Raw genomic sequence first — 16,122 nt, forward strand, 5'->3', positions numbered from 1 at the left:
TTAAATAAACTATTAATAAATTCATCTTACGAATATGTATACAGTTTTTATCAATAGCGTGTAATAAAATTAAATACCAAAATATTTTGTTTGTCAAAGCAAATAAAAATAAAATATTTCTATAAAATAGGAATTACCTAATTGAACTTGGCAATATATTATAAAATCTATTACCTATAGTCCTATAGTATTGGTCAATACAATAAATAATTTGTGAATACGTATTACCTTCAAATTACCATAAATACAATGAATGTAAAATTTAGAGGTATATATTCTATTATATTTTACTATACTATACTATATTAGACTATACACTTACTAGTTATTCCCAGTTGTTCCGATATTTTAATCCATGCTTCTGCTTTTTTTACAAGATTTTTGTAATCTTGGTGAGATATATCGAATAAGAATACATATCTTCTGACTTCTTCAATCAGCATCTCAGTTTCGTCCATAGTATCAATTTTATACATAGGTAATTAAAAACAGACCGCAAGTTGCCCGCGCGGTAATCTGTAATTTTGTACGACTTTGTCGCCTGTCGTCGCGATCTGAACTATCCCGCCGCGACAGACCGCCTTCTGTGTGACGGAGATAATGCGATATTACGTAATACAACTTTACCGCCTTACCGCCGCGGGAAATTATCGCTGACCGCCGCGACAGACTGCGTTCTGTGTGCCCGAGCCTTAAAAAGTTTTTATAGGTCCAAAAATGGCTACATCTAGTGGCTGTAGACGATGAGTGAAGTGGGGTGGAAATCCCAACATAGTTATGAAGTGATCACTACAAAATGTTATAGCTTCTTGTAGCGGCCTAACAGATAATTAAATTAGGTCATTTAATTATTGTTTACCGGCCAGCCGTCTCTTACGTAACGTCGACGTGCTACTACCACGATACGCGTCCATCTTATCACTTATATCATCGTTCCAAATTATTATCGTATTACGTAAAATATTATAATCATAATTACGTAAAATATAATAATCAATATTACGTACCGACGGTGCGTTCGTTGTTGTTCGGCTGTTATAGTGAGACAGTGAGTAGACGTGACCTATCTCAAGAAAACCTTTCATCGTCGTGTTTTTTTTTTGTTTTTTATGCATAATATTTTTTCGTGCACACGCATAAGTACATCAATTGTTTTTTTTTTTAATTATTCATTATTATTATATACCTATTCCGTATTTAAATCTGAATGTACACTAAATAAATTGTGTCTTGTATTATTGTAATTATTATTTGTGTGTGTGTGTGTGTGTGTGTGTTTTATAATATTATATAGGTCTTGGTTGCAGCTGGCCAGGTGTACACCTCATTTCTGCAGGAACTGTGAGTTTTATACTAACCATTATTCTCATTATTATTATAATTATTAGTCAGTAGTCAGCTGATTTATTCTATGACCAACAGGCACATATTTACGTGTTGTCAACAGACACACTATACATATAAAATACATTTTGTCACTCACTCACAGTTACCACACACATTTTTTCATTTATTATATATTATTTACATCAATTGTAACATTTACACATTTTACATTTATTTTATATTATTTACCTCAATTGTAACATTTACACAGTTTACATTTATTATATTATTTACACTAATCATACCATTTATACATTTGTACATTCATTATATTATTTGCACACACTTTTTATCTCGCACATTATTATAGTCAATTATACAACGTATCGACATCCTATTATTATTGTTTGATTGTCATTATTATTATTATTACATTATATCATAAAATTGGTTGAAGTATGGCTTTTGGGTCTGGAGAAAAAATCCGAAAAAAATGACTAAGTCCGTATCACTACCGTACTATTATCAATACTGCAATACTCCGCAGTGTTACCAAACTAATAACAATTTAATTAAAATTATTCTAAGTCCAAAATTATATTTCAAAATTGTAAATTATTGTGACTAGCAAGAAACACCCAAACCACATTTATAACATAAGTCCAAAATGATATTATAAAAAGGTTCTCAGTTTTTTTGTTCCTCTAGGACAGAGATACACGTCATATTATTATAATAATTTCTATTTTCCGACCGATTTGGCTTTTGGGTCTGGGAAAAAATTTCAAAATATCGAAAAACGTCTAAGAGGTTTTTCGTTCGTGTACCGTAGTAGATAAACGTCACGTAGTCGGATTTTCGATTTTCCGATTTTCCGACCGATTTTCACGGTGTAGTATGGCTTTTGGGTCTGGGAAAAAATTTCAAAATATCGAAAAACGTCTAAGAGGTTTTTCGTTCGTGTACCGTAGTAGATAAACGTCACGTAGTCGGATTTTCGATTTTCCGATTTGTTCGCGCATACTCCGTCATTATTTGGAATTATTTTGTCATCTCAGCTATCAAGGGACAATATTAAATTATATTTTATTAAATAGGTACAACACAATAATGTAACTTTCAATAAATAAAAATATATACTTATTATTAATATCTTATATTATATATTTTAAATATATAATAATATATTTATGTGTTTTATAATATATTTATGAACTTAAAAATGCTGTGGCCCTACTGTACACTACCACATCTCTCCAGGAAATTTGTACTGTAAATTTATTGTACTCAACTATGTACGAGTCATATACTAAAAATATATAGGTATGTTCGTTTTTTACAGAGTGTTAAATAAATATACAAGAATTTTAAATTAATAACCTACATTTCGTAAGCTTAAATTATTGTAATAACAACACAATTATCCTTAATTATCTAAAGATCTGCCTACAAGGATTATGGGGTCTCAATGTATCATTTCAGTTAAATGAATCCTGGTCGATATAACACTTCATTATCGGCATTAACGTATCTGTCGTATCGGAAACAATGGTACCGAACACTTAACTTGTGTCGTATACGCCGATTACTCGGACGTATACCAAAATAAAGTTAAACACAAAATAACGCAAAAGAACTTTATTTAAACACGACGTCCGGTGGTGATCGAGTCACACGATCACCACCACTGACTCTCTTTGCTGTCTTAGCCATCTCTCTTATATATTACACTTACAATCGAATTACCATTGATTGTTTTACATTTTTCTATTACTACGTTAAATTTACAGTTAATAGACACTATGACACTATGATTATTATGTAATTGTTATTTTAAACCGATTAATAAATTATTAAACAAATTTATTTACATTTCTTATTATTATATCTTGCTTACTATGCTAACTGTAATATAAAGTTTACTGACACTAAATTGCACAATTGTTATTTTAACCTATTTGTGTGAATAATTAAGTATTGCTTAACTTATTGAATTTTGCTGTTTTACTTATTATCTATAGTTTTTCTTAACTTATTTCTTACGTACTAACATCTCTTATAAAATATTCATACATATAATACAACACTTGTTATACGCCTTAAACCATTTATTGTTAAATTTTTAAATAAGTTGGAACTAAAATACGTTTAAGTCCCCTGGTGCTGACGCTATGTGAACCTCACAAAATAATATAATCATTCAATTATATTAGGTATTTAAATTATGACATTGTTTACATTTTTTACCATTACCTACTGCATACGAGTCGATTATATCACCAAGGTGCTAGGTGCTAGGTTGTATACATTTTATACTTACATTATATTACATGTTGTATTTTAATTGTACACATATTTTGTATAAGTTAGGATTTCTATACGATGTTCTGAGCACTATTATTGAATTTAAAAATAGTAAGAAATAGGTACTTATTTAATAGTATTTAAAATGAGAATGCATATTATAATATTACTCATTATACCTAGTCTATAAATAATATTTAAAGTGTCCGATTCAGTCCCACATTATTGCATTATTTTGGAAACCAATTATTATGGTATAAACTATACTTATGTAACTATGAATGAATAAGACTATTTTTAGAATATTAATACTTTTCTGTTTCATAATGTATACAATGCTTTTAATCATCAATTGACATTCGACTTTTGTTCGTCAACGAGTCATGTTGTTTTAATTTTTTTCTTAAAATGGATTTAAATACTTTACTTTTACCTAACCATCTCTCAGTGTTTTCACTCGGTGCCTATTTAGGTCCAGATTTCACTGACGAGGAACGGAGTAATGCTGGTACCCGAGGTGAATCGTTATGTATTCATTTCGGTATAATTCCAAGTGAATTTGACATACCTCAATGTCACTGTGGTAGACCGATGTACCGATTGTCAGATTATACACGTAAATTGAGGTATAGGTTTAAGTGTTCTGTAGGTCACAGGATTTCGCCCACCAAAAATACTTTTTTGGAATACGTACACACGGCTGGAGAATTGGGTGCACATAAGATTGTGCAGATGGCTTATCTTTGGACAATGAAAGCTAATACTTCTACTATCCAGCAGGAGGTAAATATAATAAATGCATAAGAGTCTTAAATGAATAAGTGGAATAATTATTATTGTTGAAGCAATTATATTAAATAGTTGTTATGATATATCGTGTAATGGCTGTTTTGCGAACTATTTATACACTAATATTTTTATATTTGTAGCTATGTACTATAGACACGTATTGCTAGTTGTGTATATATTTAATTGGGCATAGGTTGTGATATGGGAGTGTGGGAATGTATCGGAAGTATCAAATATTATTTATAAACTACAATGATTAATATTATATGCATTCTCATTTTAAGTTCTATTAACAAATTTTTTTTTTTACTATTTCTAGATTCTAAAATAGTGATTAAAACAGTGTATACAAATACTATAAATAGGTACTAATTTATACACGATTTGTATACGATTAAAATATAAGATATAATTGAATGTAGGTAAAATGTATAAAATATTATTATCTTACGCCTTGGTGGTATGCAAAGGTGGGTATTGACTAGTTAAAAGTTAATTTTTTTTAACTTATTAACTTAACTAGTATTAGCTTAATTTCTAATCAAATTATGAACTTAACTACCTAGTTTAATTTACGGTTGTTTTTTTTATAAATATATATTCTTATAATTTATATATAAGTTATAATAGTAATGCGCAATACAGGAATGCACTTAGAAAGTTAAAAGTTAAAATTAATTATTCTTAATATTTAAATTTTAAATTAAAATTAGAATATATAAAAATCAGAAAATTCAGAATTTAAAGTTAAAATCAAGTTTACGATAACAGAAATATATTATAGAGTAATAGTATTACAATTTATTTTCGTTTTTGTTTTTAATTATGTTATTATATTTTTCTGTTTTTGGGATTTTTTGTTATTGTTTTACAAATTTAACTTGGCCAGCCTTTCTGTACAATACACATTGTACGTACACTGATTTAACTAATAGTGTATAAAATCAAATCTATATCGATACTTATAGTCGGTATTACTTTACTTTTGATAAAAGGTAAAAGTCTCAAAAGAAACGGCTTTAGCGTTTTGCGAATACTTCCGCGATGTTGCCACAAAGATCGCAAACCACGATTATACGTTAATAGGAGATAGTCAAGATATCGTGGAAGTAGATGAAACACATTTATTCAAAGCGAAATACAATGTGGGACGAGCGATGACATGGAACGCTGTTTGGCTTTTTGGTATATTAAAATGTTTAACTTAAAAAGTTTTTGTTAGAGGGCCCGGTGCCGGTTTTCTGAAATTTCCGTAAAATTTAAAATTACGTTGAAAATACTTATTTTCTAATGTACTGCCTGAAATCGATTTATGGGAGGACGCTACGATGGAAAGTATAGAAAAAATAAGTTTAATGCGGAAAAAAAATATATGAGATTTGGTTAATTATAAGAGTATCGTATTATTTCCGTAAAGTGTATTTCTGGAGAAAAAATGTATACTACCTAGCTCTTCGGTGGTATGATCTATTCGTATGCCGTAATAGTAAAATATGTAAACAATGGCAATCATTTAAATAATAGAATTTACTAATAATATTTTTTTTTTGTGACACATGTATTTTTGAGGGGAAAATAGCATCAGCACCGGGCGTATTAAATGTATTTTAGTTAGCCAAAACAATATTCCATCTTATTACAAAATTTAACTATAGGTGGTATAAGTCGTACAACGAAAAAAGTGTTCGGTAAAATTGTTCCCGATAGAACAACAGATACGTTACTGCCGATAATGCAGTGTTATATCGACCAGGATTCGTTTATCTGTAGTGATATGTGGAGAGCCTATAATGCTTGTGCGCAGATATTTAGGTAATTATTGAAGTTTTTTTGCTGTTATTACAAACATTTAAGCTTACAAAATATAGTTTATTAATTTAAGATTCTTGTATATTTATATAAGATCCTGTATAAAACGAACATATATTTTTTTTAGTGGTCATGGTGTTGTAAACCATTCCACAAATTTTTTGGAGCCACCAAAACATTTGCCCCCATTTTGGGTGCCAGCAGGACGGTTTTCCCCTGAATGTTTAGACAAGCAATGGGAGGGAGCGCCTCCTAATAACAGACTGGCTCCAATTCGGTACCATACTCAACACATTGAACGAGCTTGGAGAGAGTTAAAAAGAATCCTAACACGATGTAACTCTAAGTCAGTAGCTGACTCGTACATTGGGGAGTGGATGTACCGTAAAAATATCCTGGATAGATGTGGTAGTGTACAGGACCAATTTATACGTTTTATGTCTGATATAGCACGTGCATATCCTGGAATCGGATTTAATCCTATGACCAGGGATATTGAGAATTGTCAATGCCCTGAGTGCTGAAATGCAGGGTAAGTACTTAAAGTACTATAACACTAATTAAAAAAATAATCAATTTATACGTTATAATAAAAAAAAACCATGTGTTTTATTTCCAGAAATCGTACACGTCGGCAGTAAATATAAACGGTTCTTTTAAGAACCATACATTTAAAACGGCCCTTTCATATTTTGAAATTTTTTCCCAGACCCAAAAGCCATACTACACCGTGAAAATCGGTCGGAAAATCGGAAAATCGAAAATCCGACTACGTGACGTTTATCTACTACGGTACACGAACGAAAAACCTCTTAGACGTTTTTCGATATTTTGAAATTTTTTCCCAGACCCAAAAGCCATACTACACCGTGAAAATCGGTCGGAAAATCGGAAAATCGAAAATCCGACTACGTGACGTTTATCTACTACGGTACACGAACGAAAAACCTCTTAGACGTTTTTCGATATTTTGAAATTTTTTCCCAGACCCAAAAGCCATACTACACCGTGAAAATCGGTCGGAAAATCGGAAAATCGAAAATCCGACTACGTGACGTTTATCTACTACGGTACACGAACGAAAAACCTCTTAGACGTTTTTCGATATTTTGAAATTTTTTCCCAGACCCAAAAGCCATACTACACCGTGAAAATCGGTCGGAAAATCGGAAAATCGAAAATCCGACTACGTGACGTTTATCTACTACGGTACACGAACGAAAAACCTCTTAGACGTTTTTCGATATTTTGAAATTTTTTCCCAGACCCAAAAGCCAAATCGGTCGGAAAATAGAAATTATTATAATAATATGACGTGTATCTCTGTCCTAGAGAACAAAAAAACTGAGAACCTTTTTATAATATCATTTTGGACTTATGTTATAAATGTGGTTTGGGTGTTTCTTGCTAGTCACAATAATTTACAATTTTGAAATATAATTTTGGACTTAGAATAATTTTAATTAAATTGTTATTAGTTTGGTAACACTGCGGAGTATTGCAGTATTGATAATAGTACGGTAGTGATACGGACTTAGTCATTTTTTTCGGATTTTTTCTCCAGACCCAAAAGCCATACTTCAACCAATTATTTTTATAATATTTTTGAGATATATTTTCACAAAATGTTGGCTATATATTTTAACAAAATTGTTGCTATATGTTTTCACAACATTTTACCTATATATTTTCACAATATTGTAACGCAATATTTTTTCAATGTTTGATTTATGCAATTTCAAAATATTTAGTATCAATAGTAATTATAATTATATATAAATATATATCGCAAGGTTTTTAACTAGAATAATATTAGGTTTATAACAGACAATTTATAGTACTACTAAATATATATTAACCAATAATAAAATATTATAAACTGGTTGTGTAATATGTATTTTATTTGTTTTAACATTATATTTGTTATTAATTTATTTTTATGGTCTTGAACATTTTAAATTTAGTATCCATTAGGATATAATAATAATTATGAAAATTAAAAAACATACTTTATTAAGTGAATTTAAACAAAATCTTACGTGTGTGAAGTTGGGTGACCAAAGCTAGGTGACTGTTTTTCAGACGAATAGTGATAAGAAACCTTATATGTGTTGCTGCATTATGTTTAATTCCAGGCGCCAAACATTTATATTGCCATTTCTAAGTTACTTCACCGTTATAAAACACAAGATGTCGCACTATGTCATGTAATAATTATCTGTTTTAAAAGTATATTATAAATAAATATTACCACGATAATTATACCGAACATATTGTCATCATACCATTATGATTTGTAACAAACCAATAATAATAAAAACTAGAAAGTTAGGTTTAAACTTATTAATCTCTCCATAGTCCATAATATAATACACGTACTAAGTTCTAACAAATATACGTTGCCATGTTGTTTAAAAGTTTAAAGATACTGTGGTATAACCATTATTTGGAAATGTAAGTATTTTCTTAGCTATTTAATTATCTAGTTGTATTTTATTTAAGTGCATTGTAATATTTCGTTTAACTATCCACATAATGATTGTTAATGCAAACGAAAAATATCCACAACTACATTATTTGTTTGATACCAATTATTTGAGCCTCCCTCAATATTTTATAGAGATCTATGTAGTTATTAGATATATTGTAGGCACATTAAGAAGATGGATGGACTTTTGAGCTTAGAAAACTAATGTATTACATATTCAAGTTATATTCTAAAACTTAAAAATAATCTTAATGATTTTAACAGGTTTAAAAATAACAGAAACTGTTTCTTTATGTTTTAAGGTAATATTGTATTTTTTTGATTTATATTTTTCAATATTAATTACTAATTATATTAGATACACTCAAACAATTAAAAATATTATAATAAATTATTTTTAAAATCAATACCTACACTATTTAAATAGTTAATGCATTTAATTATTAAGATTGATTCTGGATTTTAATTGGCTTCAATATTACATCTCATATAAAAGTACTTATGTATTTCTCTGTCAATAAATAACTATAGAAATAATAAAATTAATATTTTATACATATAAACATTATTGTAGGTGCTGATAAATTTTTATATAATATAATATAATTAATGCTTAAGTGTATGTCGTCATATCCAGACGTATGATTGTTTATATTTGAAATACCTTTGTTATTGTAAAAAAAATTTGGTACTGCCGAGTACCAGAAGTAATGACAAAATATTTATATAAAGTTTATTATTTGATAGGTATGAATCATAATATCTAGTCACAGTTCTAATCATTGAATGAGTGTCTATGTTTTGAGTATTTCAATCCACAAGCTGTTGCAAAATAAGTTGAATGACAAGATTTCCATTTATGAAGGGTCTAGAAACAAGTAAATATAATCTGTTCTCTTAGAATATAATTTCTCAATATATTTATTTTTCTCATCTGTTTTCAGGTGGCATGCAGTCTACTGTCTACATTCACTATTATACACAAGATAGCAATATTTAATTTATCATCACTCAGTGTTATTGGATCCTTTTTAGGCTTAAATCCTTATTTTAATTATTAAAATCATACCTGTCTAATATTTTTTGTTTAAATATGCAATATTTGAAAAAGTGACAATCGTCAGCACATGTATTACAATATTTGTGCAATATGAAGATTTTTATTAAAATTAGTGTTTGTTTTCCTAGTAATAATAATTTGTTAACGATTCATACTTTTTTTTCAATTTAAAATAATGATGTCTTTAATATGTTTGTATTTTTATAATATTGTGTTGTATTTGTACATGTGTGTCAGTGTCGCATTGTCACAAGTTTAATGATGATTTCTTAAAGTGTAAAATATTATTGTATGCAGTAATATTTATTGTTAATTACATTAATTAAAATGTATGTATTTTCAGGCGCAAGTGATCCAGGTTTTTATTCAAGTTTTCTATTCTGTATTTCTCCGATTTTTTCCTCGCGCTTTCAATTGGTTTTTCGCAGTTTTTTTCCTTGCGAATTCACTTCGGTGTTTCTGCGGTATTCTTCAAGTGTTAATTCTAAACATTTAATTGTTAGAAATATTTACTATTCGAATTATTCCTCGTGTTTTCAATTTTGTTATTATACAGTGTTCATTATAAACATTTAATTGTTATAATAATATAATATTGTTAATTTTTTATTGTGTTTTATTTTTAACATTGTTTTTATTTCATTTATTTTTTAATTTTAATTTTTTTATTTCATTAATTTATTTTAATTTTTTATTCGTTTATTTTAATTTTTTAGTTTTAGTTGTAGTTGTTGTAGCTGTCCGAGAGTATAGACTCTGACAGCTTTAAAGTGTCGACGAATTACTGTTTCAGACACAAACCGTCGACGAATTACTGTTTCAGACGTTCAAACTGTCGACGAATTACTGTTTCAGACACAAAACTGTCGACGAATTACTGTTTCAAACAATTAAAAGTGTCTAAGAATTACTGTTTCAGACAATCAAAAGTGTCTAAGAATTACTGTTTCAGACACTGTAAGTAATAATTTATAAGGTTAAAAATGAGTTTAAAAGATAAATTGAAAGAGGTAGCTCATTATATTAACACCGAATATCCAGATTAAATTTTGAGAATGTCTCGGTTTCAGATAGTTGTGTAAGTAATATTTGCATGACCATTTTTAAGAAAGGTAATGATCACAATTTAAAAAAATCCATAGTGAATGCTATTAAAAGAAAAAATTCATCTCTTCGAAAGTGTATTGAAACTATGAACTGTGATGTTATAGCTAATAATCAAATTTAATAATAATAAAATATAAAATGTATTGAGTATTGTAATTACACGGCTAACGATTTTGTAAATTATAATTACACAACTCTATCTAACATATGTAGACACATTAAAGTTACAATAAATAAGTTAACAGATATAAAGTGTACAAACAATGTAAACAGTATTTCAATCTGTCATCGTGTTTACAAATGGATAACACAGACAATATAATTGATACAAATATTTTGTTTTAATGAAACTCTGATAATGATGCTGATATTTTTAAAAATTGTACTTCTTATACTGTGCACACAAGTCTGAACTTTTGCATAATGACAATGATATATCATTTGAATATACAAATTCATCGGCAGAAATTGATTTCATTCAAACTAGAGAGATCCATTAATACCTAGTAGTACTCCAATTCTACCAGAAAACATGAATGATGAATCTATGTTTGTTACCCAAGTAAAATAACAACGGAAACATGTACCAAGCCCCCTCAGGAATGCTTATTATAAGAAAACACCTGTAAAGTCTGGCATTGTTCTACCTCTAAAAACAAAAAATCAATTTCCTAAACAGTATGAAAACCATGATTTTGTGTTTTTTGAAGGATCTTTCAAATTTTCATTTGAAGAATGGTCCCTTATGAACTATACAAACTTCAAAAGTCAAACCCGTTTGGACAAAACAAAATATCCTATTATGTTCAGAAAGCGCATTAGAACTGTGAACAATACATGTGTTATTAATGCGAAAATGGTCAGAATATTTTAAAAGTCATTGCAATGTGTACATGTATTGTAGCCATGAGGGGTGTAAGACTTTTAGGATTAAAGTCCAGCTTGCAAATGGAACGTTCGTAGCAAATGTCTATAGTTCTGGTTTGAATTATCATCACAATCCAGATGATGATGGTCTCACAAATCACGTAAAGGGTTCCAGCGAGATTTGAACAAAGAAGTGCTAAAAAAGACTAAAGCGTTTTCCTTCAGGTCAGACACTGTTGACTTGGCATCACCCACTCAATTGAGTTGTGGCAATTGCAAGGTATTAATCAACAGATGATGTCATTAGAAAAATCAGATCAGAGGCCTTGTGCTGATGATTATGATAAAGATGATTTTCATGATATTCTATTGATGTGTAACGATAAAGAAAGCAACTTTGTACAGCATGTAGGTATACCGTCTGTACCTGCTATAGTAAAGAACAGTTGGACATACTAAAAAAACTATTAAAAATCAAAAATCAGTAACTGGTTATTTGGATGCAACTGGTACATTGGTCAGGAAAATTGACAAGAACACCAAAAGAGTACTTTACTATGTTCTAGTGGTAAATGTACCTTTACCTAGGAATTCAAGTGTAACGTGTCCTGTTGTAGAGATGATTAGTTCAGCACACGATATAGTTGTAATTTCACAATGGTTGAACGCTTTCAAAGCATTTGTTTTGAAACACAAACTGACTTGGCCTGTATTCACAAATATAGTGACAGATTTCAGTTATGCACAAATGAATGCCTTGAGCATTGGATGGAATGGTTTTACTTCCATATTCGATTACCTTAACTGGTGTTACAGAGTATTGGTTGAAAACAATGTAGGACTAATGTCACAATCATAAACATCTGTGCGAATCATTACAAAAAATCTTAGTAAACCATGTCTATACATATTTTCAATCGGAGACAAACAGTTGTAAGACTGTAGACAAAATGAAAAGAAATGATGTTATTGATTGGATATGTTTACTGTTTAATGCAGAGAGTTTGGAAGATGTTGAAAATTGGTTCAAAATATTTTCAGTAATATTATTGTCTCCATATAGAACAGTAGAAACCAAATACGCTATTAGTACGATGAAAGATAAGTGTAATGTCAACCATCAATTGTCGAATGAATCGAACAACGAAGGCGAAGATTACTCACAAGAAATAAATAAATTTCTATGTGAATCAGATACAAGTAATTCCATGATGTACTGTAGATTTCAGTCGATCAAAGAACATGTTAAATCGGGCTTTTAGATTGTTCCATAAATATAGAAAATATAAGTAATGAATATTACGATGAATCATATTTACACCAATTTATACTCAGTGTGTACCTTTCTTAGCACTTTGGACACCAATTATGAATAATAAAATCAACAATGGTATTGAAACCCGCCAGAGTAATGCCACCGTTGAATCTTGGTTTAAAACAGTAAAAATTGACATACTTGAAGGCGATCGAAGGTTAAAATGCGGTCGGTTTTTAAGACTTATGAGAGGCGTGTGATGAATGTGCACAAACAAATAAAGTACAATATTAGAAAAAAAACTTGTACGCGTGCACTTGATTTTGACAGTAAGGCTAAAATCTCAGAAGTGTCTAATCATAACCATTTAGACGCAACAGAAAGTTGGGGAAAAAAAAAAAACAACATAAACATCTACAACATACCAAGTACCGTCCCTTCAAAGCCCTATCGTTAAAAATTCCAAAGTCTTCGACCACTATAGCAGATGAAAATAACATTTTGCCCAAAGTGGTTGATAGTATTGCAAACGTTGTGGTCATAAAATGTGACAATGAGACTAGGCTAACTGTAGATGAGTCTTGTAATAATGCTCTGATTGTACACGATTTAAGTAAACAATATGATGATAATTGTTAAATGAAATCGGTTTCGACACCAGAAAGTCATAAATCTCCTTTTCGTAAAACAGTGCCATCAAAAGATTTTTACCAAAATATGCTCCCCAGAGATTTGAAATATTACAAACCAATTAAAATGCCAAAGAACAAAGATTATTTGGTCGGAAAATATAGTTACATATCTAGTGATCAAAATCAAGACATTCTAACTGACCTTTACTTCTTAGATTTTGATTCATTGTCTAGAGAAAATTGGTTGTGTAACTTTGTTATTGATATTTGTTTGTTATCTTATGCTTTTAAGTTACGTTTAAGAAACACACACATTTTATCATGTAATATGGTGACTCAGGTAATGGGAAAAAGAGAAATAGGCGAAGAGTATGACAAAATTACTTTCACACAAAACAGTATGGTTATCCTACCGTGGTTAGTGAATAACAATTCTCACTGGATTGTAGTTTTTATAAATTTCAAAACCAGACAGTGTTACATTATGGATCCAAGTAATCCATATGACATCGACAGTCGAACATCAAAACTTCGTTTCAAAAAGGTACTTGAAACATTGCAATCAAATGTTGTATACGGTGACGACAGACAATGTCCACCGTTAACACTAATTGCATGCCCTTTAGAAAACATTCCGATACAAAAAGATACATTTAATTGTGGAGTTTATATTATATATTATGCATTTACAATTATGGACAGTTCTAAGTTTAGTTTAGAGTTTGATCCTAACATTCACAGAGAAAATTTAAAGACCTATCTCTTGGAAAATTCTGAAGACATGACAAACATATGCCTATACTGTAACTGTCACTCCGATAAACACCGTTGTCACCAGGAAGATGAATGTGTGGAATGGGTATCGTGTTCTGTGTGTTGTCGTTGGATAGCGATAAATTGCATTCCTGAAAAAGACAGAACTGTTAATTACGATACTAATGATTTCTTCTGTTTATTGTGTCAGAAATGATGTAATTAAAATATACAGCAATAATTAGACTATAAAGTTAAAGCACGCGACAAGTTGAAAATCAATCATCATACATAGCTTTAAAACACAATTTGTAACCACACCAGTTATGCATTTAATATATTATTGAATTTTTAATTTAATGTATACAAGCATAACTGACAGTCCGCAGTCTGATTCAAAGTGGGACGGCAAATAGTGTTTTACTCAGGTATTTATGTATGAGAAAGCATTACTTACTATAAAAAATGTGTATATATATTCATACAAACAATCCATTTATTGTAGAATTCAGAACTTTTATATCTTCAATGTTAACTTTTGATCTAACAACGTTTCACTCCATACCATATTTGTACACTAATAAATTTTCCAAAGCAATATTGCTGTGTGGAAACAAATATATAAATCCTTGTTTAACTGTAAATAAATAAAATAATACACTATTAATTATTACGATATGAATACTTATTAATTTAAGCTATATATGCTGCTGCTGGGTGTCGTGTTCTATGTGTTGCCGCTGGATAGCGATTAATTGCATTCATAGGTAATTGTTAATATGATAGTTATTAATGTTTTCTTCTGTACATAAACGTAACAAATGGCAATCAAATACACATGTTTTTTTTCTATATACCTACAAAAACGTCAAAAACTGACAGCTATTAAATCATTATTAAACTTACTATTTAGCACAAAATAAAAACAAAAATTTAATTTTCCATGTTTAGCACCACGGTATTATCAATTGCCAATTAGCTATAAGGTCAAGGTGCATGCATAATATTATTTATTAATTTATTATCACTAATATCACTATTCTGTAGTGTTATCCCCACTGAGATAGATAAGATAATAATATATTATTATCTATGGTTATAACCACGGCTTTAGATAGACTGGTTGCACATCGGGCTATACTACACATTGTTAGAACACGGTATACGAGAGTTCTTATCTAACATACGAAAAAGTGAACTACTACTAACGCTCCTGATGGTTATTAATTGGAACTACAATATTATAATATTCCCATTTCCCGCCATAATATTAAATTATTGAATATTCAATAATAAATATAAATATAATATTATAATTGAGTTAATAAGTAACTTATTATAATATTATTATATTATTATAATCAAAATTCACTGCTCTCATGCTTTATCTATATAACAATGTTATGTTTATGTATTATTTTTTAAACAAAATCTCATCACTGTAGTCTGTGTTTGATAATTGGTTTTGTGAATATTCAATTACGTTTATTGCCTTTTTGATCATTATGCCTAATTACTGTGCAATTCGTGAGTCACATTGTGTGTCCAAAACTCTTTTTGGGGTTCCTAAAGAAGATGAAATAAAAAAACTTTGGGAGGATGCTCTAGGTATTAAACTAAAAAAAAGTTTTAGAGTGTGCGCCTCACATTTTAAAGAATGTGATATTATTAGCACATGGGAGTCTGGTGAAGGACTTAATAAGTACTCTGTAAGTATACTTCTTTATTGAGC

General features: G+C 29.5%; 2 protein-coding genes and 1 long non-coding RNA gene across 3 annotated transcripts; 2 read left to right on the forward strand and 1 right to left on the reverse strand.

Annotated features, from left to right (window-relative positions):
* Nucleotides 1-4,038: 4,038 nt before the first annotated feature.
* Nucleotides 4,039-5,627, forward strand: LOC126552680 (uncharacterized). Its single transcript, XM_050207387.1, has 2 exons — nucleotides 4,039-4,413; nucleotides 5,415-5,627. The coding sequence occupies exons 1-2, from the start codon at nucleotides 4,039-4,041 to the stop codon at nucleotides 5,625-5,627; spliced, it is 588 nt and encodes a 195-aa protein (XP_050063344.1).
* A 566-nt stretch (nucleotides 5,628-6,193) lies between these two features.
* Nucleotides 6,194-7,186, forward strand: LOC126552706 (uncharacterized). The gene is made up of 2 exons (XM_050207451.1): nucleotides 6,194-6,231; nucleotides 6,356-7,186. The coding sequence occupies exons 1-2, from the start codon at nucleotides 6,194-6,196 to the stop codon at nucleotides 6,750-6,752; spliced, it is 435 nt and encodes a 144-aa protein (XP_050063408.1). The 3' UTR covers nucleotides 6,753-7,186.
* A 7,099-nt stretch (nucleotides 7,187-14,285) lies between these two features.
* On the reverse strand, nucleotides 14,286-15,290 carry LOC126551788 (uncharacterized). The gene is made up of 2 exons (XR_007605672.1): nucleotides 14,848-15,290; nucleotides 14,286-14,542 (listed from the first exon to the last, which is right to left on the reverse strand). It is a non-coding gene; the product is annotated as an uncharacterized LOC126551788 (long non-coding RNA).
* Between the last annotated feature and the right edge of the window lie 832 nt (nucleotides 15,291-16,122).

The sequence above is a fragment of the Aphis gossypii genome, chromosome X (genome assembly GCF_020184175.1).
Source record: "Aphis gossypii isolate Hap1 chromosome X, ASM2018417v2, whole genome shotgun sequence".
Taxonomy (NCBI): Eukaryota; Metazoa; Arthropoda; class Insecta; order Hemiptera; family Aphididae; genus Aphis; species Aphis gossypii.